This window comes from Pezoporus wallicus, unplaced genomic scaffold (assembly GCF_028554395.1).
Source record: "Pezoporus wallicus isolate ANWC-B61680 ecotype Strahan unplaced genomic scaffold, APGP_CSIRO_Pwel_v1 contig_5261, whole genome shotgun sequence".
Lineage (NCBI taxonomy): Eukaryota > Metazoa > Chordata > Aves > Psittaciformes > Psittacidae > Pezoporus > Pezoporus wallicus.
Genome location: NW_026642423.1, coordinates 6,119,765 through 6,139,709, shown reverse-complemented (window position 1 = coordinate 6,139,709; position 19,945 = coordinate 6,119,765). Strand labels below are relative to the sequence as shown.

General features: G+C 42.3%; 1 protein-coding gene across 9 annotated transcripts in view; it reads right to left on the bottom strand.

The window, feature by feature from the left end:
* SLC15A2 (solute carrier family 15 member 2) overlaps positions 1–19,945 on the bottom strand; it is a 67,777-nt gene that overhangs the window by 10,118 nt on the left and 37,714 nt on the right. For all 9 annotated transcript variants that reach the window (XM_057430327.1, XM_057430320.1, XM_057430326.1 and 6 more), the window contains 11 exons: positions 17,205–17,295; positions 14,599–14,676; positions 11,883–11,965; positions 10,698–10,784; positions 10,279–10,368; positions 9,881–9,925; positions 7,380–7,412; positions 6,231–6,319; positions 4,663–4,744; positions 2,589–2,714; positions 1,733–1,897 (listed from right to left, as the gene is read on the bottom strand). In XM_057430327.1, the coding sequence (XP_057286310.1) occupies positions 1,733–1,897; positions 2,589–2,714; positions 4,663–4,744; positions 6,231–6,319; positions 7,380–7,412; positions 9,881–9,925; positions 10,279–10,368; positions 10,698–10,784; positions 11,883–11,965; positions 14,599–14,676; positions 17,205–17,295 (969 nt within the window). The remainder of the gene's footprint in view (positions 1–1,732; positions 1,898–2,588; positions 2,715–4,662; positions 4,745–6,230; positions 6,320–7,379; positions 7,413–9,880; positions 9,926–10,278; positions 10,369–10,697; positions 10,785–11,882; positions 11,966–14,598; positions 14,677–17,204; positions 17,296–19,945) is intronic.

The following is a 19,945-nucleotide window of genomic DNA, read 5'->3' as shown; positions in this document are numbered from 1 at the left end:
CCCAGGCAAGCCAAAAGGGACTGCATCTACCTTCAGAAACTGACTTTCTCTCAAAATTTTCCAGCCCTCTCTTTACACATTATTCATGATGTTAAACCATGGGCTTCTGAGACCAAGGATCCAGAATTCCAGTGTACCTATAAAATGTCTATTGTGCTTCAGTGCGATACGCTGACCCACAGATAATTTATGCCCTAAATAACAAATAGTCACAGTGAAAAATAAATGTCAAAGCAATAAATAATAAACAACATCAGCATTTTCTTCTATGGAAGACACATGGGAATTAAAACTCTAGTTTGTTGTAGAGAGGCCAGCCAAATTATTACTCGATGATCCCCAGAGCTCTCAAATTCATTTCCTGCCTGCTAAATAGCCCATAAAGGAGAAGAAAACAATTTCAGACTGGCTCCTTCCAGGAAAGCACCCCCATCTGAGTGAGGAGGCCAAACCCAGCAGTGAGGAAGGACGTCATGGGCCATGGCTTCCCAAGGGCAAGCCCTGCAACACAGCAGTGGTTCTAGCATCGCCTTTGTTGCATTGCAATGCTGAAAAAGCAAGTATCATTTACCATACTGTCTTCCACACTTCCTTTATCTGCAGCTGAGAATGACAGGTCAATTGCATCACCCAACAGCTCAGCTGTTCCCCAGTGCATGGCAGCCTTCCTGTTCCAGGGTGGGCATTAATTTAAGCACAGGTTAGATAGCTAGGGCAGCACAGAAATACACTGAAACTCAGAGACTGCTTTGCTCCAGACTGTCACAGACTTTCACTTCTTAAGGACTGCATGAAAATCACTGTATGAGTGTCCATTTCTCAAGCTAACAGCACACAGTCATTAGGGTCACAGAGAAATAACATTGTGCAGTAATGAGCCCCAGGCTCTAAGCCATAAAGCAGGAAATAAAAAACAACAACCCACGTTAAGAAAAAATAAATCCTTAAAACTCCTCATTTTGAAAAACAGTTACATGATTTCTACCAGGCAATACTGAATGTTTAGTGTGGCAACCAGGCAAGGCTGAGAAACTGCAAAGAGAATTGATATTTTAGCATAAGGATAGATTCTGTCAGCATTTACACACCTGCCACACGTGACGTGCAGTAACACCATTCATTTCAAGAGAGCCTCTTAGGATACAGCTACAGGTGAAAGATACATGAATCTGGCCCTATACACTCCATATGCCTCTCTGATTGTTGCAGCAATACACAAATGTCCAAACACAGCCAGCTCCGCTGCAGAGCTTGAAATGAGCTTAATCATTTATTCTGCTCAGCAAAACAAGTGGGCCTTCTGTGCATTTTCACTAAACACTTGCAATAACTAAACCCGGAATCATTCCTCTGATGCTGTTATTCCAGCCCAGCCCTAGAGCCTCTTTAACATCTTTGCTTTAAAGAACCATCTTTGGGGGAAAATCTCCAGCTCTGTTTCCTCAGCTTTCTCAAGCTCTGCTGCCTAGCAGGCATGATGTTGCTCTCCCACTGCAGCATTCACTGGATTAAAGTGTGCCCAGAAACTCTCAGATGCCATAACGCCTCTATTAATCAACCAGCAGAAATGTGTACAGATCCAGTGCTGCTAGCTAAGAAGTCAGGTTTAGAGCACCTGAGAGCAATCAGACAGACACTGCAACTGAGCAAATGAATTAATGAGCCTATTACCCCATTGTATCATCACGGTCACTGAATTAATACTGTATTTACACTTCACTCCCACACTCACTAAGCGGCTTGATAGGTTTCCTCCTGCCTCAAAAACAATTAAGCTGTATACTGATTTTTCCTTCATGGTGTAGTTAAAAGGAAGAGACAATCCTTGATATTGCAGGGTGAAGCGAAGGCTCTGTTGCTCTCCATTCAATACTAATTTTGAGTACTCAGCTGGGTTCTGTAGAGAAAACAGACATGGTTACACTTTCTTCAGATTAGAAAGGATCTGACTCTTCCTACCAAGTGCAACCCTACCCTCTCTTCAAGGGACCCTCTAAAGAGAGGTCAGAGCTGTTTTCTACAGCAAAAGACATGGTTATATATAGGCTTTGAGCTAGTCAAGCCAGAGCTTGGGGTACCTTCCATTGCCAATGGTCTGGTGACTAACGGACTGCCCGTCTTGAGTCCCAAATTAGTTTGACCTGTAAAGTAATCTGAAGCTGAAATAGGAAACAACTCAGTGCCCATGCCCAGTTAAATGCCTTCCCATTACTTTCCTACTTTGGAGGTAATACTTTTCACATGCCATCCCGATCCCAGCAGTAATGCCTGGTCTGAGCACTGAAATATTTGAGTTGAATGTCTCTACATGCTCATCTCAGTACAATTATCCTTTATTCCAAATTACTCACGAATCTAGTTAGCCATTTCCTTCTTTGCCATAGAAATATGTCTTCAGACTTTCCATTTCTGTCTATTCAATGGAGATAATATGCTCCATTTTTAAAGTTATTCCCATGTACTTCTAATGTGATGAAGGAGAACAAGCTCTAGTATCTGAGGGCTTTATTAGAAAATGCCTGGAAAAAAGCCCACCCTTTTTTCAATGGGACACAAGTCAGGCCCTCTAGCCCCATGTATACGCTTACCTGAAAAGCCTCCACAGGCTGCTGAAATAAGTCCTTGTCTTGGATTGTCACTTGAACAGGGTTCTTTGCCAAATTCAGGACCCGAATTAAACTTTCTTCTGGGACAAGTTGAGGCATATCAGTTTCCTAATTAAAGTAAAAGGCTTTAAGTGCCATCTATGTGCTTTATTAGCACTTTAATATCTCTTCATTTTTAGCCATAATAGTCTTCCTCTCTGTAATGACACTTTTCCATCTCTTCCTCATCAAAAGTTCCACTGAGAGAAAACTGAACATAAATCTTATTTAGGGAGGTTTTCTTGTAGTAGCTCAATAGCCAACCTATCATTCCACCCAAAAACTGCTCTTCACACCACTAAGCATACAGGCTACACAACTGCTGGGTAGGTAGAACAATGTCACTGCTTTCATTATACAGCTCCCTAGAGCCTGGATTTAACCAACTGCAATATCAGAATGGAAAAATTGTGCTTAGCTTTCAAAAGCAGTGACCAAAATAATTATTTTCCACTGCTGTCAGTGACTGGGAAAAGAATTAGGCCAGAAACTAAGCGGTTTTGAAAATCTCAGTCCAGCTCCATGTCTGTAATCGGTACTTCTGCAACCCTTAACACCATGCTCTCTAACAGCTGACTCTATAGATCTTATTCCCTGTTATCCGAGAAAGGGAAGACAATGCCTCTAGCACAGAGGTATCTCTTTCTGTCAGGCATCATTTCCTAGAAAGAGTATATCAATCAGTATCAGCCTTGTACTACCTGTAGATCTAAAACGTATCATACTTAAAAAAAAAAAATTCTGTTTTCTTCACTTTATTTGCAAGTACCTGCCAGCAATACTTCAGAGATACTCATTTTTTTGTATCTCATCCTATAATTTGGGTATTGCAGGCAGGGCAGTTTGAACTGAACTCACTGGGGAGATGTAGTGGCAGAGAAGACAAGGTGACATGGATTTCCCTCTACCCACATACTGCTCTGGACTAACAGGCCTGTTAAAGTGATTCAGAAAATTCCATTATTGTGGCTTATCACTTGTGCTACCCACAGCCAAGTGAAGGTGGGCCACCCTATCCACCTCTTTGCTAGAGTTTTTAGTGGCCTTCCAGGTAAAAATTCCATGCTCATGGAGGGGATAACTTCTAATTCACCTTGCCTCTGCCCAAGGAGTCACCCACAGCCAGAGCAGACTTTCAAGTGCTTGGCCAGAGCTGCTGGTGGTAGCAGTGGCAGCATTCCTTTGCCCGTGTAAAGAGATCAGAAAGAAGACCTGAACCCACAGTTTCATTTCAGCAGGAGACTTGGGAGTGGATTCACTGAGCAACCAGCAGATGTTAAGAGTCCAGGGCTGTGTGCCAGCCACTCTGACAGAACATTTTAAGTATACATGGAAGCTTTAAAAATTAATCTGATAGTAACTTTTGTGAGACAAAGGTTAGCTGAAGTCTGCACAAGGTTGGCCATGAGCCAGAAACAAACAGTACAAATCTGCAGGGGCTAGCATTGAATCTACAAGAAATCTACTGCCATCCTGTCTGGGGATGCCTCGCAGTCCCTGATGCCTGTGACTACAGAAGTGACTGCATTCACCTGCCTCACAGGAGAAGCAGTCTGTCTTGTAAAACACCACCCCTCCACCCTAAAGCAGGAAAGTAATTAAATTAACAAATCAAAACCACCACACACACAACAAACCCCAAACAGTAAAGTATAGGCAAGCTACAGTAAGAAATAGGAGAGAGAACAGACTACCTTTTGGGAATTAATCACTAGCATTAACTAGATGTCTGTCAAGCACTTTGATGATGGAAATCTAGAATATAGACCAATATAGATGACCGGCACAGCAAAACTGCAAAGACTAGAAAGAGCAAAAGAGAGACACAGACAAAGAGAGGGAAAAGTAGACAAAGTAAAAATTATCATTAGCAACTGGATCAGTATGCTTCATTGTAAAGAACACATTAAAAATTATGATCAAGGAACACAATGGTTAAAAGGATTATCTAACAGGCATCAATAAAGACATCTCAGGGAAAAAAAGTATTTTGAGGAATCCCTTATGCTATACTTACATTTATTTTGACTTCTACAATAGCTGCAAGTCCAAACGCCATCCCTGCAAGGATCATACCTGTTGCCATTTTCCTAATTGGTCTGTGGAGCAAATGAAAGATGTGCCATTAACAAAAAAAATTAAGTAATTTTAAATATAAAATACTATTTCTCAGAGCCAAAAATGCCAAAACCATGTAATAATCTGTCCAACAGGTGGCACCAGGGATGACATGCTGTTTAAAATTGCAATCATTTAACTTTATTCTATTTTTCTGTATGGGGCCAGCACTGAGGCCAATTAAAACTGGTGTGCCATTAAAAAAAAGCTCTTTGCTTGCAAGTTTCATATTATCTTGTTCCTAGCTCTCCTAGTGGGAACAGCTCATGGCATTTATGTTAACCTGTGATGTTGGACGGAGCACTAGAAATTACATATCTTCAAGTCCCTTTTGGGAAAGGCAAAAAAAAAGAGTAGCATGCTATTTAGCAGCAGGAGGAGAAAAATGCATAGCTTGTGTCATCAATGTTTCTGACCATCTGTGGCACCATTCTGGGTTATTTCTTTTGCCAATACATTTACATTTCTAGAGAATAAAGAGCTTGCTTCTGAACTTGGAGCAAAAGCAGTGTAACTCTACCAAAGTTACATGAGACAGTGACATAAAGCAGAATAAAATAGGTCCAGAATGGCACGTCCAAACTGAGTATTGAATTGTTGAGATTCGAAACAAGTCTAGTTTTAGATTCAGCCATCTCCAACCTTTGTAAAGGTCTGAATCCACATTCCAGATTGACTGTGCTGTTGGAAATCCAGATTAGGAACCCAAATTCTGTCTCCTGGTTTTGTCTATCCAGCATCTTAGTTTGGATTAGGAACATGCTTTATGAGCCCATCTCTTACTTATTACCCCTTTCCATGCTGTGGTTCACATTGAGAAGTGGTGCTGGAGCTCAAACTGTACTGGCAGAGTAAATCCATGAGTGCACATAACATAATTCTATTGCTAAAGGCTATCAAGTCCACATAGACAGACTACAGATACTCTAAAGTAAAATCAGCAAAACTGCATAAAATGGGTTTCAGGACCAACCTGGAGATCTGCTCATATTACACTGCACTTCTTGCTTACATAGACAAGGGATAACATGCTTGGGCCATATGGAAATTGCCTTACCTACTCACTGGTTCAGATCCTAGTGGGAATCTACTTTCACAACACCACATGTAGCTCACATACAACAGTGAACTTGGCCCCACAGGGACCTTTCAGGAAGGAAACTATTTAGGGATGATGTAGGAGGTAAAGTGGAGAACATGATGAGGGAGGGACTCCCTTAAAGAGGGACTGTTCGTATCTGCTTTCAGGGAGAATCTATACAGAGCAGAATCCAACATCACTGAATTTTCCCCTCTGGAATTTCCAGGGCGTATGGAAGAAGGTGATGCTGCCTCTTGTGGCTGAATTAGAAGCACGTACTGGGAAGAGTGAAAGGAAATTTGTGTTTTTCCTCCTTAAAAGCTATTCTGCTCACTTCCTGCAAAAGAAAAAGCACTGAGGCATCTGCATTGTCCCAAAGTACTTACGTGAAATTAAATTTGCACATGTTTATCAGGGGATAGAGCCCAAGGTCAAAAATGGGGATGAAGACAAGAATAAGAAGTGGATTTAAGAACTGCAATACAAAAGAATGGGATTTTAGTGACTAGAAAGCAACTTTCAGTAATTAAACTAATAAAGCACTGTCCTCCAGAAATAATTCCATTACAGAAAGAACACGAACACTTTAAAACCTCCTTTTAAAATATAATCATAGTTCACACTTCGACGGCTTCTGCTATTTAGTTTTCACAAGCACAAATACATTTTGTTCATATCCTCCCCTCCAAGAGGTAAGCAAGCATCACTGGCACAGTTTCCCTGAAGAGAGAACTGAAGCATTATGTTTTTTAAGAGTACGAAATCCACTGACAGTAGAAGCAGGTGACCTTCAGCGCTTTGGTGGGACCTTACAGCAAATCAGCAATAATGGAAACATCTTGGGAATTCAGCAAAATCCCAGGTACGTTTGTGTGAGACTGGCAATTTCTCACATTTCCACACAGTCTTGTAATCCCCCAGGAACGAAGTTCCTCCTGAGAGCGGCAGAGCTTGTTTGCCAGTCAGCAGTGGCAGAGCAAGAAAAGAGAGAATGATGGAGAACAAGCAGAGAAAAATGCTATTTCAGTTTCAAAGGAAGATTTCAGGGAACAAAACAGCTTTGGATTTCTCCAGAGCTGTTCCATGTAAAACTTGTAATCAACTGTGGCAACATGGCACCATCTTGAAGCCTTCACATTTTCATCTTCCCCCCACAAAGGGAGGAAGGAAACATGTTTCAGGTACAACACTCATCCCAGCACAGGGACATGTTAAAAAAAAGCCATAGTTTGTATCCTCCACATGCCAGCACTAGTTCAAGAAATATTATGTTGGAATGTCTCCCCACCTCTGTACTATTCTGCAAGATTCAACCTCAAGGATGTTAGGACATCCTTGGAGTCTTCTGGATCCCAAGACTAAGCTTGTAAAACAGTGAGCAATAAAGGCAGAGTCCACACCACAGCAGTCAGCAGGAGCACTGCTATTACCTTCAAAAGGAGCAGAGAAAGGCCACTGGTCCCATGAGAAGAATAAAAATGAGAGAAAAAGAAAACACATTTCTAAGGGTTATTTCCAACCCTATAGTATTTTACCTGCATTTGGTCAGGCTGAAGGACATATATTCCCTGAAACAAAAAGATATTGCAAGTGACTCATAAACACCATAATATAACAGGGCATATGGCAAACAAGCAACCAGTCCAGTAGAGACCCACAGCAGCAAAGGCTTTTTCCTCAAATGCTTTATGTTGGCTTTAGCTGCTAATATTGTTCTCCTGACACTTCCCTTCTAAGGACACGGTGTTTGATGGGAATCATTTTGCAGAAGGAAGCTTATACTCAGTCCTTGATATATAGCAGCTAGGACACAGACTATGACAGGTACTAAGACACATCTTTCAGAATGGCTGTGCTGTGAACTAGGCGAGTGGGAATGAATAGGCATGTTAACATCCAACCTGGGATTTGAGCTTAGAGTTTCCTCCCTCCCTGCTTCTGTAATGGGAAAAGCCCAGATCCTACAAGTGAGTGCTCCCAAGCTTCAGGACCCTCTAAGCTCTGTTGATGATTCTCCTGAGCACCCCACAACGGTAACAAAAGACTATCCCTGAGACAGTGGGCTGCACAAACACCTCTTTCCTCCCTCCATCTGCCAAGGGTACCTAATTGGCTTTGTTCAACTGTGACTTTTTTGTTTAAGCCATATATATAGTCCTCAAGGCTATAAGCGGTGACTCACCCTTACATCACTGCACTCAGCCCCCTCAATTGGGCATGGTCAAAAGGGGTAGACAGAAAGGTCCCAGTCCCCAAAAGGGACCAAGGAGCTGTCTCCAGGGAGTGTTTGGTGTTTGTTTGAACTCCAAGCAATGGTCTTCATTTGAAATTAAGTTGAAGAGGGGAAAAAGTAAGAAGAAAACAGTATTTATCCAGATTTCTTTTGAGATCACCAAAGCCATAGGAAATTAATACTGGCATTTTTCCATTTGAAACTTCATCAAAGACAGAAGATCTCAACATAAAAAGGACACGGAACTGTTGGAACAAGTCCAGAGGAGGGCCACGAGGATGATCAGGGGACTGGAGCACCTCCTGTATGAAGACAGGCTGAGAAAGTTGGGGCTGTTCAGCCTAGAGAAGAGAAGGCTGCATGGAGACCTCATAGCAGCCTTCCAGTATCTGAAAGGGGTCTATAGGGATGCCGGGGAGAGACTCTTCATCAGGGACTGTAGTGATAGGACAAGGGGTAATGGGTTCAAACTTATATGGGGGAAGTTTAGATTGGATATAAGGAAGAAATTCTTTCCTGTAAGGGTGGTGAGGCACTGGAATGGGTTGCCCAGGGAAGTTGTGAATGCTCCATCCCTGGCAGTGTTCAAGGCCAGGTTGGATGAGGGCTTGAATGACATGGTTTAGTGTGAGGTGTCCCTGCCCATGACAAGGGGGTTGGAACTTGATGATCTTAAGGTCCTTTCCAACCCTAACTATTCTATGATTCTATCTTTCCAAGAAAACGTGGGATCATCTCAATGTTGCAGTTAATTCTCACCTCCATGAGCTGGGACAGCTCACCAGTGGAGGGTGGATAAGGCTGAATTACAAGCCAAAAATCTACCCAAGGTGGTGTGACAGAAGAGCCCTGAATATGTCCTCCTCCACAAGGGAGAGTTTAATAAGTGGCAGCTGGTGATCCTTAGATCTGCTGCTGATGGATCACCAAATATAAGTGTGCAAACAGCAGAGAAAGTTTTTTAAATACGAGAAAGTTTTTTAAACACACATCACAAAGACTGCATGAATTGTCATTGCTTTGTATTTCTGTAGTGGATAAATACATAGTTGTAGTCTTTTTCCTGCCTATCTGAATTAATTAAGCCTTATGACTACCACATGCTGAGAGCCCAATTTTTAACAGGAGTGACATAGAAGGGTTCAAATTTGGGGCTTTTAAGTCAATTTGAAAATGGGCATTTACAATCCTAAATTCTGATGTGAGCATCCACGGCTAAGATACAGATGGCCTGTTAAAACCTGTATGTCTGGAAACCAGCCCTGTATAATGGCATGTTCAGGCAGATACGTGATCCAAATTTATCTGCCATTGCACCCTGTACCATTTACCATTCACATCTTTGAAGAACTTCATGCATGCTAGTTAATCCTCACCACATCTCTACCATATACAACACAGGATTCCTGCTGGTTTTAAGAGGACTCATTAATGTATCACCCAGAAAGCCAGAGCAGAAATGTAAAACTATAGTAGCTCTAGTTACACCTTACAAGGAATGTGTGAACTTTCCCCAGCATCTCTGTCTTCAGTGGTGGTAGCAGGCTGTAAACCTTACCCACTCAAGGTTGCAGAGCAACCAGTTGTCAGTAGCTCAGCACTCCTGACCCTGCAGGCTGCTGATGGCTCCCCATCATGTTGAACTGAACATGACTGCGCAGAACCTCTCGCTTCTAATCACCAAAAGTGCAACTCACCCAGACTTATCAAGCAGACGCTCTTAGTATGTAAGACTCTGGTTACAAAGCAAGAGCAGTGATGTTACTACTAGTCTTATCAACCCTGGTTACATTAAGTACTTACAAAATCAGCATTCATTTTTGTGGCTTGCAAAGTCCACCTGGATCCCTAAGGAGAAAACAGACAACTGTGAAGCCTTCAAGACGTCCTATGGAACTAGAAAACACAGGGACAGAAAAGACTACAGTGCTGGAGGTCTTATTTCGCTTCTATTTCTTTTCTTCCCTCTAATATCTGCCAGTAAGCAGGGCACATTCTGCCTCCTCACCCTCCTGCACCAGACACCTGGCTGGACTGCAGAAGGATGGCCAGCAGTGATGGTGGATACTGCCTTAGCAAGCCCCTGTGCATCTCATAGGAGACATGGCACTCTGTGTCCCCAGAATGCTTTGGTCTTACCCTGGAAGGACAAGGGTGCAAACCCAGGCTGGTGGGCAGATCTGCAACACACTGTACTGTACCTGCTGATCAAACAGGGCCCAGAACATTGGCAGTGGTATAAAGAGGAAGAGAACTCGTGTCACCATTTTAATCTCCCCAATCAGCTGTTTCTGTAAAGGCAATGGGCAAAAAGGTAAGATGGGGGTGAAAAAAGCCAAAAGGCGATTCAAGCCACAAAACATGAGAACTCCTATTTCTTTCTGCATGGCAGTTATTCATTGCACTTACTCATGAGAGTGGACGTACTTGAATTTCTGCATTTCAGTGCAGCACCTAAACTATTCAGTAAGGGTCAGGAGAGTACAGACTTCATGGGAAGGGACAGGACAAATGAGAACCTGATGCATGAGAGGAGTGCTGTGGCCAGGCCAGTCTTACTGTCTCCCTGTCTGTTCGCTTGTCTTCCCCCTCCAAACCTGCCACATAGAGCACTGCTTACCGAGTATTTTTCTGATGCCCAGTCCAGCCAGTGATCTCTCTTTGGAATCTGACTGGAGCGGTTTTTCAGCCGGTTTTTAATAGCAAACTAGGAAGAAAACCAGGTGAGTAACTCCCTCGTGGTTTGCCTACCCTTGTCACATTGCCAACTCAAGCTGCCCTCCCCATCCCCAAATGTAAGCAGCGCCAGAAAATTGCCCCCAAAGTTTGTTTCATGCTTGATTTAAAACCTGCTACATGATAAGGCTTTAAACAGAATTTCTTCAGTTCCCTTCCAAAAAGCACCTGTTGGATTGACCACTGTGCTGGGGAGGAAATACCTCATCCAAAGCAACCTCTAAACCAGAACTCTCACTTCCTTCTTGTTCTGTAGACCTTTCTTTGCAAATTACTGGTGCAGCCCATGCCTCATTCACTCCTAGACCATCTTTCAGGTTTGTTTCTCACTGGAGAAAGCAGTGACACTGAAGCTGTAACCTGTTTGTTTATGCTGTGTGCTCCAGTCACTGAGCACACTGAAATCAGCCATTCTGGCAAAAAGAGTGGCAGACTTCACTTAGAAATCCTATCTTTAAGATCTGGCCTTTTCGTCACAGTAAATCTGTCTATAGGGTTGACCTAGGCAAAACGAAAACATCTCCTGATAGCAACAGTTTCCTGGGGAAAAAAAAAAAAAAAAGTCATTATCCACTTAATAAGAGGGTGAAGGTTTTTTTACATACTATATTCAGTTCACACACTATGAAAAAATAATTGATAAGGCTATAATGCAACTTCAGCAGGTGTCTCTTGCATTCACATGAATATGGTGAATGTGCATAATATGAATGTGTATGATTACTGTCTGCTGAACTGATAAACTTCAGTAAAATTATTCAGCTGAAGAAAATTGAGTCATATATCCGATACTCTCCAAGTTTCTGAATTGTCCTTTCAGTTCACTCTCCACCAGCACCTGCCACTAGTGGTTCTACTGACATCAACTGAACAGTTCATGTAGCTAAGGAAAAACAATTGAAATATTGAAAGAATAAACTAGGACATAAACATGTTTCTTCCTCCTTATAGCTCATTTGTAAGATACCCAGGAGCAGCATAAAAAACTCCAAATGCCACCTCCCTTTGCACTTTTCTGACCTGAAACCTCAGAATCATGCATGAAAAAGAGAAAATGGCATACACTTACACCGATGCATTTACACACTTCCAATAAGATGTTCCCTTGTGGTGGTGTTTTTCTGTACAGTCCACTTCCAGCAATGAACACAACTGAAAAATATTGTAATCCAAATGGGAATTCACATGACTGAGGCTCAATCCTACACTGGCTTCTGGGGAGGATCCCCCACCCCTGTATTCCAGAGAAATCCTATGCCTTTGGGGCTTACAGGATCAAACTTTTAACAGAATAAATATACAGAACTCCTTTAATGCCTTCACATGGAAGAAAATGCAGCATCCTACAAGAGGCAGCATGATTCTTAGGAAGTCACCATAATCTTCTCATGATCTGCTCTGGCAAAACAGGTACCTCTACATTTGATTCACACTGGAAAACAAAGGTTTAAACATTCCCTCCATCTATGCTTTTTGTAGGCTAAACTTGAACTAAAATCCATACTGAATTGCTGGAAATCACCCCCGACTCATTGCAACTGTGTGAGAATTAATCCAGACCCAAAGCAGACTTTTTGTACTTGCATCTCACACATATTTCAATGGAAACAGCCACTAAGGTCACTGCATCACACACTGGTGTTAACAGAAATTACCTCTATTTATGGTTTCTATGAGGGGATATACTATTTAAGGTATCGTTTTGCCTGGGTTTTCTCCTTCAAAGCACAAAGAATATTGGACCAAGGCTTCAAAATCCTGTCAGAGATGGGGCTATCTGATTATATATCATTTGTCCTGCTCTTTGAGAGCCTCTGAGCACTTTGCAATTGGACAGATATTGGCAGAGAGAAGCACAATAAAAGCCGAGTGTGAAATCCATATAACAAACCAACCTCAACTTTCTAAATTAACCCAATTATCTGGGTCAGTCCACAGCCAGTGGAGAAAAGCAGACACCTCTGAACTAACACAGGAGGCCTGGGACACTGCAAGGAAACCACTGTTTCTCTTTTCTGATTATGAAGACCCTTCACATCCAGTTCTGACTTGCAGAACTGTCAGAGACACCTCTGAAGTCAGTTTAGATGAGTTGCACTGAAAGACACTTGTTCAAAGTCACCCACAGTGAGTAGTTGCACTACCTAATTTTTAGCATCTCTCTGCGGACCTGCTGGTGCCTCCAAAAGGTGATTAATTAGGTCTGCTGAAATACCTTCTGGAGATGCCACTGACTCCTTTGGGAACTGAGGTTCCAGCATTAGGTTTGGTATTTGGAATTAAATAGTGTCAACCTTCCCTCATCTTTCAGAAACTGAAGAAGCCCACAAAAATCTTCCTCTATAAGATTTCCATTCTGCCTCTAAGTCTATTTTTGCTTTCCATCATGACAGGGAGAGGCCCAGTCAGGGCTGAAATGGTATTTTCTCCAGTTCTGCATTCTGCTCACATAATCAAATATATCACTTCCAAGAGCATTTTAGCATGTTACAAAGGAACACAGAGCTACTTTGCTGGGCAGGCTGTGGAATCTGGCAGCAGGACACTAGCTAAAAACACATTTCAATTGATGCCCTCACTGAAACTGCAATATTTACACACCCATTTTCCCCTGGGCAGCTACTACTCTGCTAGAAACATTCATCACACAATGGTGCGCAGAGGAGCCTGTGCTGCCTTAAACTGATAGGAACAGGTCACAGGGGAAAAGAGAAGTTTCTCAGGCCCGTGACCATGCACTTTGCTGAAAATAATTGCTGCAGTGTTAGCTGTGGCCCAATGACATTTTTCCAGTTCTGATTCTTCTCTTTGATGGAAGTTTGAGGGGAGAGCAGCACCCACATTCTCTGGGGGACGAACTTTTCAAATCACAGATGCTATGGTGAAATCACACAATTGCTTGGCCTCTCAATTAAGCTAACAAGCTGAATGAGAAGTCACCCCATGCTGTGTCAGAACCTCTCCAATATAGTGTAATAAGAGGACTTGCTCCCCTCAGCAGCTTGCAACTGTGAAACTAAAGCTAATGGGGCGTCTTCTATATTGGCTACCAAGGAGTAACAGCAAGAACATGGAAATTGCTGAGTATTTTATAAGGGTTGAAGAAGAAATCTTGACAGGTACATTAATGGGGCTAAGATGCAAGCTTTAGGAAGCAGGGTGATTGCAGCTGCCTTCTGACACTTGAACAATAAGGGTTTCTTATTGCAACATAATAATACGTTGTCACTGTAATTGTGGGAATTACTTCAGTCAAGTGAAGTGAGGCAGCTCATAATAAAGTAACATCTCATTCAGCTCCTTCTACAATTTCTGTGGCATATAGATTCTGAACCAAAAGTCTGAGCCATTAAAGATGGGCCCAAGATGCAATGAGACTGTGGAGAGATTAGAAGTGGCATGGCTAAGCTTCTCCTCTATAATATGGGAAACTCCAGCAACTGCTCAGAGTGCAGTTCAAAGGCCAAGCCTGCTCATAGGTGAAGCTGCAAGACATCAGAAGAATCATTCCGGTGCCTCCCTTTGCTTTATAGAACCAGGCAGTTGTATTGTGAAACACTGCCCAAACCACTCTCTCATCAGTATCATAATAAAGGACTGCGGTAAAACCACCTTCTGCCCACCAATGAACTAGTGATTTTTCTTGTTGTTCTGAACTGTGGAATTTCTGGATAACCTTGAAACCTTGAATATCCATCCAGAGCTACTGAATTTGTACATTTTCTCATCTGTTCATGGACTCAAAAATGGTAACTCCTATTACAAGCTTTATTGTTTCCACTCACCAAGCGCCAACACCATCAGTGCTGCTGGGACACCAAAAGCCAGTGCATAACAATCCTCTCCAAAGCATTTCACATCCCCTGAAAGAAGTCAGAAATAAAAGCACCTCATTACAGTCAGACTTATGTTACTGGGCCCTTTGATATGCTTCCCTAAATCATTCACTTCCCCTGGCTTTAAATCTTCTTTGCTGGTGCTTGACACTGTGAATTGAATCTCCTTGAAACAGTTGTCCTCCCTTGACAAAGAAAATTTGGAAGCAGGGTTAGTGTCTGCCAGCAAAAGCAGCTGATAATGGTATATTGATGAGAATAGTAGAAGTGAGAAAGCAGACAAATAGGTAGGAACTGTAATTGGGAAAAAAAAACCACAACGTTTAAATAACCTGAAGCCATTTTTTATTTGCCTAGATCTAAATAACCAGTACTGTGTTTCCACATTATTTGTGCCAGATGCATGAGTTATTGAGGTAAAAACTGGAATCTGATTTCATAGCAACAATGTGGAAGCCAATGCCCCTACTGTGTAAGTGGAAGAACAGGACTGGTCTTAAAACTGCAGTTCCTTTTCTCACCACTTTCCCAGTCTCACTAGAGGCAGCCTGCTCCAAATGCCAGGTCCTGCAATAACACATCAGGAAACCAGCATGGCTTTGATTGATCTGAGCTATGGTTCACGGAAACCCTCCACCTCTTCAACTAGGTCAGTTCTCATACCACATGAATTCAGAGGTCCAGTTGCAAAGAGTAAGCCAGCAGCAGGGTCTGTGTTTGTATGCCAGTGGCTACAAATTACTGCATTCTCACATGGAGTAATAACAAAATGCAAAAACAAGCCAACATAGTTAACAGGAAGCCAAACCATGAAGCTTTCAGTTCCTGTTTGTTGTCCCTGGGCAGTCATGGTCAGCTGCATCGTTGTGTGAGTGCATAGCTTATTTACTTATTTTCAGCACATTAGCTGGAATCCAACAAAGTTGGCAGTGAGACATTATGAGCACACTGAACTTCTGACATGCAAAATGAGTTGGACTTCTCCACCTTAAAGTATATATTCCACATTTCTGCCAAATGTCTACAAACTGCATTTCTTGCTCTTCCAAAAAACCTTTCACACTTAGCAAAAATTTTACTCTTTCCCCATCCTCTCCACCTCATTTCCATGTCGTGACTAGTTTATTGCTGGGCTATATTGGCACAGGTTTTGATGTTCAAAGGGCACTGGATTTTCATCTGCCCACTGATTACACTGAGCAAAAGCCCCTTTCCAACAGAATGCTGACTTGGGCACACCAATAAGAGAAAGACCAAGAGATATAAAGACAGGCTGAGAAAGTCAGGGCTGTTCAGCCTGGAGAAGAGAAGGCTACGTGCAGACCTCGTAGCAGCCTTCCAGTATCTGAATGAGGCCTACAAGGATGCTGGAGAGGGACTCTTCATTAGGGACTGTAGTGATAGGACAAGGGGCAATGGGTTCAAACTTTAACAGGGAAAGTTCAGGTTAGGTATAAGGAAGAAGTTCATTACTGTGAGGGTGGTGAGGCACTGGAACAGGTTGCCCAAAGAAGTGGTAAATGCTCCACCCCTGGTGGTGTTCAAGGCCAGGTTGGACAGCGCCTTGGGCAACATGGTTTAGTGTGAGGCATCCCTGCCCATGACAAGGGGGTTGGAACTAGATGATCTTTAGGTTCTTTCCAGCCCCCACCATTCTATGATACAACATTTGTCTTTGCCTGTACATATGGTGTAAATACGAGAAAAGCACAATTGCCCACAGCTCATGAAATGATCAGCCTGTTAAAACAATCACACTGAACAAAGAAACCTTCCTGGAGGCCACAGGATGAAATTAAAAAAAATTACTACTAAATGTGGAGGCTACCTTATCCTTGTCCCTGTCCCTGTCCCCACCACCTATGGCCTGCTGCTCTGCCTCTGTGTCTGTATTTAGGGTGTGCCACTACAGCTTCTAGGCACTGAAATACAGTGAAGTAAGCGCAGCAAAACTGGTAGACTAAAAAGAGTTGTACAAGCTGGCTAGAATATAAAGTAGGTCTTAAATGGGGCATAGGTCTCTGTTTTGTCTTCAAGGTTATAGTTGCCCAGGGCTGAAATCTTGCAGGCAGACCCATACAGACATGCATGTGTGCCAGGACAAAACCCTCCAGAAGTCAGCAGCACCCTATGTCAGGAAGAAGGTAGGACTTCAAAACCAGCCCTGCTAAGTTTTTGGCCCTGACACCTACACAGGACAGCAGAGATCAATTCTCATCTATAGGGTACCTGCAAGCAAGATGGGGCAATAATCCTTCACTGGCAATGGGAAGGATTACATCATCGTATAGGTCCTTGTACCTTTTGTATTTTAATTCTGCAGTTCAGGCTGGCTTCCAAATACAACCAGAAATACAGTTTCTGTGACTTGTCTGCTAGTACTATAAATCTGTTACGCTGCTACAGCAGGATTAACAAGGCATAAATGCAATGCACTGACCACTCCACAGATAATATAATTTCTGCCATTCAGCTGTCATAAAAGCCTAAAACTATGCACAGCACAGTAGTCAGAGGGCAGCTAATTTATTGTCTTGTTCTAAATCAACACTGACCTCTTAATACAGGAGTTACAAACGTGGAGATCAAACTTCCAGCATTAATGGATAAATAGAAGATGGAAAAAAACTTGCTTCTCTCCGAGGTCTAAAACAAGAGAAGACAATATCAGTGTCACGGCTAATGCACAGCATTGGGCTTGCAAAGTGAATACTGTCAATTCTCTTGTTAGGAATGCTGGGTAAACATTGACACACAGTGCATAAAATGTTAAGCAAACAAGCTTGTGTTCAGGTGATGGTAAATGCTTACACAAATCAGCTCATGTTACTCAAGAAGTGCTTTGGGGCTTTTTGGCATTTCAGAGGAAAAGCCAGCCACTGCTCCAAGAGCACTGTGAGAGGAAGGAGCAGAGAGCATTTACTTATTCAGAACATGTAGCATGATTTAGATCCTCTGTCACCTAATTCAATCCAATTTGGCATGGCTTGACAAGTTCATAATTTCTTCTCATGTTTGAGAACTTCTCCCCCCCACCCCCTTCCTGTGTAGGAACAGGAAAAGAAACCTGTGTATTTTGAGAGCTGTAATGACAGCATAGATGAGAGAGTGCCAGCAAATGAGAGGTATCCATCAGACAGGAGATCACCAAGCTGACGCCAGTCAACCTCAAAATAATAAATTAAACCTACAGGAGCAAATTCAAGAGCTTGATGTAGGTATGAACCATAAGAGAAACTGGTATTTTAACATATTATAGTTCATACAGTTAAAGGATTCTTGATCTGTTTTCTTCCATCATAATTCATAACACGGAAGGAATCAAGAACTTGATGCAGAGTTTGGTCCTTTTTGCAGGAGTAATGTGTGAAGACATTCATCTGAGAGCAGTTTATCCTTGTTTGTGGGGCAGATAGGAATGCACAGTCATATTCACATACGTCGTGCTAAACCTCCTCCTTGTGCCTGGGTGGACCAGCAGAAAGGAGAAAGAAGAACAGACTACCTGACCTATCCCATGCTCATCTATATCACCAGTTACGGCACACCTGAGTTGATAAAAACAGCAGTTAAGGACAGCCTAAACCCAGGCAGCCAGTATGCTCCATAAGTATCTAGGCTTCCCTCCCAGCTGCCATCAGGTCCTGCAACATGTAGTGGGCAAATTGCTTGGGGCATGGCTAGGTTTCTGGCACAGAGTTCCTTAGGGCACCTTGAGCCACATCTCTATGACCTGAGCATCATTAGAATATGAAGCTTCAGCTTAGCAGAATGTGAGGAAGCTCCTCAAGGGCATGTTTCCATCCCGTCTCTTTCTAATATGTTCTGCTTCCTTCTGCTCCCTGAGACAATAATATTGACAAGGCTAGAAAACAGGAGAAGATGTGAAGAATTGCAGGCAGCTAAAAAAGGACAGCTCTTAAGGAATGAAGCCCAAGACCCAGAAATGTAACAAAACATTCCATAACTGATGGAGAAGTCAACAGGAAATATTGCTACTTCGGATGGCAAGAAGCCTCTTATCACAGGGGACCACTGTGGGCAAGGGAGGGCGAGGGCTTGGGAGACTTTATGTTGCCTTGTGACATAGGTACAAGGAAGGTGAGGGTGAGAACCACTCCCACTGCTAGCCACCAAGGAGCCTGGGGGTCCCCCACTTGGATTAAGGGCTTTTTGCTTTTCCCAGTTATAAAGACCCCATCAAATTGAACTTCTGGCTTTTCCACAATTTTATTAACTAGTGTGTTCCAAGCAATCTAATCCATATATTACTCAAATTATGTATCCTGGATTAAAGGATCTGTAAGCCTTATAATAATCATCTCTATGGAATGTCCCTATGGTTAACAGCAAACAGCACTGGGTCTTACTGTCTTCTATGCTCCATTGTGGTTTATGCTCCAGTGGTTTGATTACCTGAAGCTTTCTACTGCTAAGCTAGTAAAAGTGTATTTCCTTCTTCATTCTACCTTTGTGATAAGATACTTGTCACCATAAGGAAATCTAGAGAAATCAACAGCCTCAGCAAATCTCTCCCACCCCCAGAGTAGCCCTGCCATGGCTTGACATGGTGGTGAAATAGAGTCCTCAGAGTCCTGACCTCTTCTAGCCAAATTCTCTAGATTCTAGCAATGCCTATCACTAACGCTTTGTACCTGAGCAACTCAGAATTTCTGACACCTGAGAAAAACTCAAGCATGCAGATCTCAACATAATAAAGTCTAGAGCAATAATTATCCAAAATAATGTGCTGATAAGAGACAAGGAAAGCTATACAAAAAGAATTTGGAGCACTTTATTTCACGTATTTTTAGATTTAAGCAATGGAAAAAAGAAATGGTCAGAGAAAACCAGAAGTGAGTAAAAAAACAATAATCCAGCACCTTGCAAATTACTCTGATTGCAAAATTAGGAATTCCATCCCTATTTTCTTAATCTTTGGAGCAGACTTACATTAACAACATCATTTGGATTAACTAATTTGAGAAAATGCAGCATACACAATAATCCTGATCTCCTTGGCAACCAGAAAATAAAGAAACAAAGAGAAAGCTATTTAGTACCTTAAACACCATATCACACTGCCTGAAAGCAGCTTTGGTCCTTAATCAATATGCACAGCAGCTTTCTAAGTCATATAACATATCGTAAATATAATTTTATTCAGGATTTTTTAGGTTGAACTCCTAATTCCATAGACAAAGATGCTTGGAAATCTCCCACAGATAAATCTACTTTCCCTGTCTGACCTCCTGCTGAATCAGTCTCTATCACTGTTTGTTGTAGTACTGTTCTC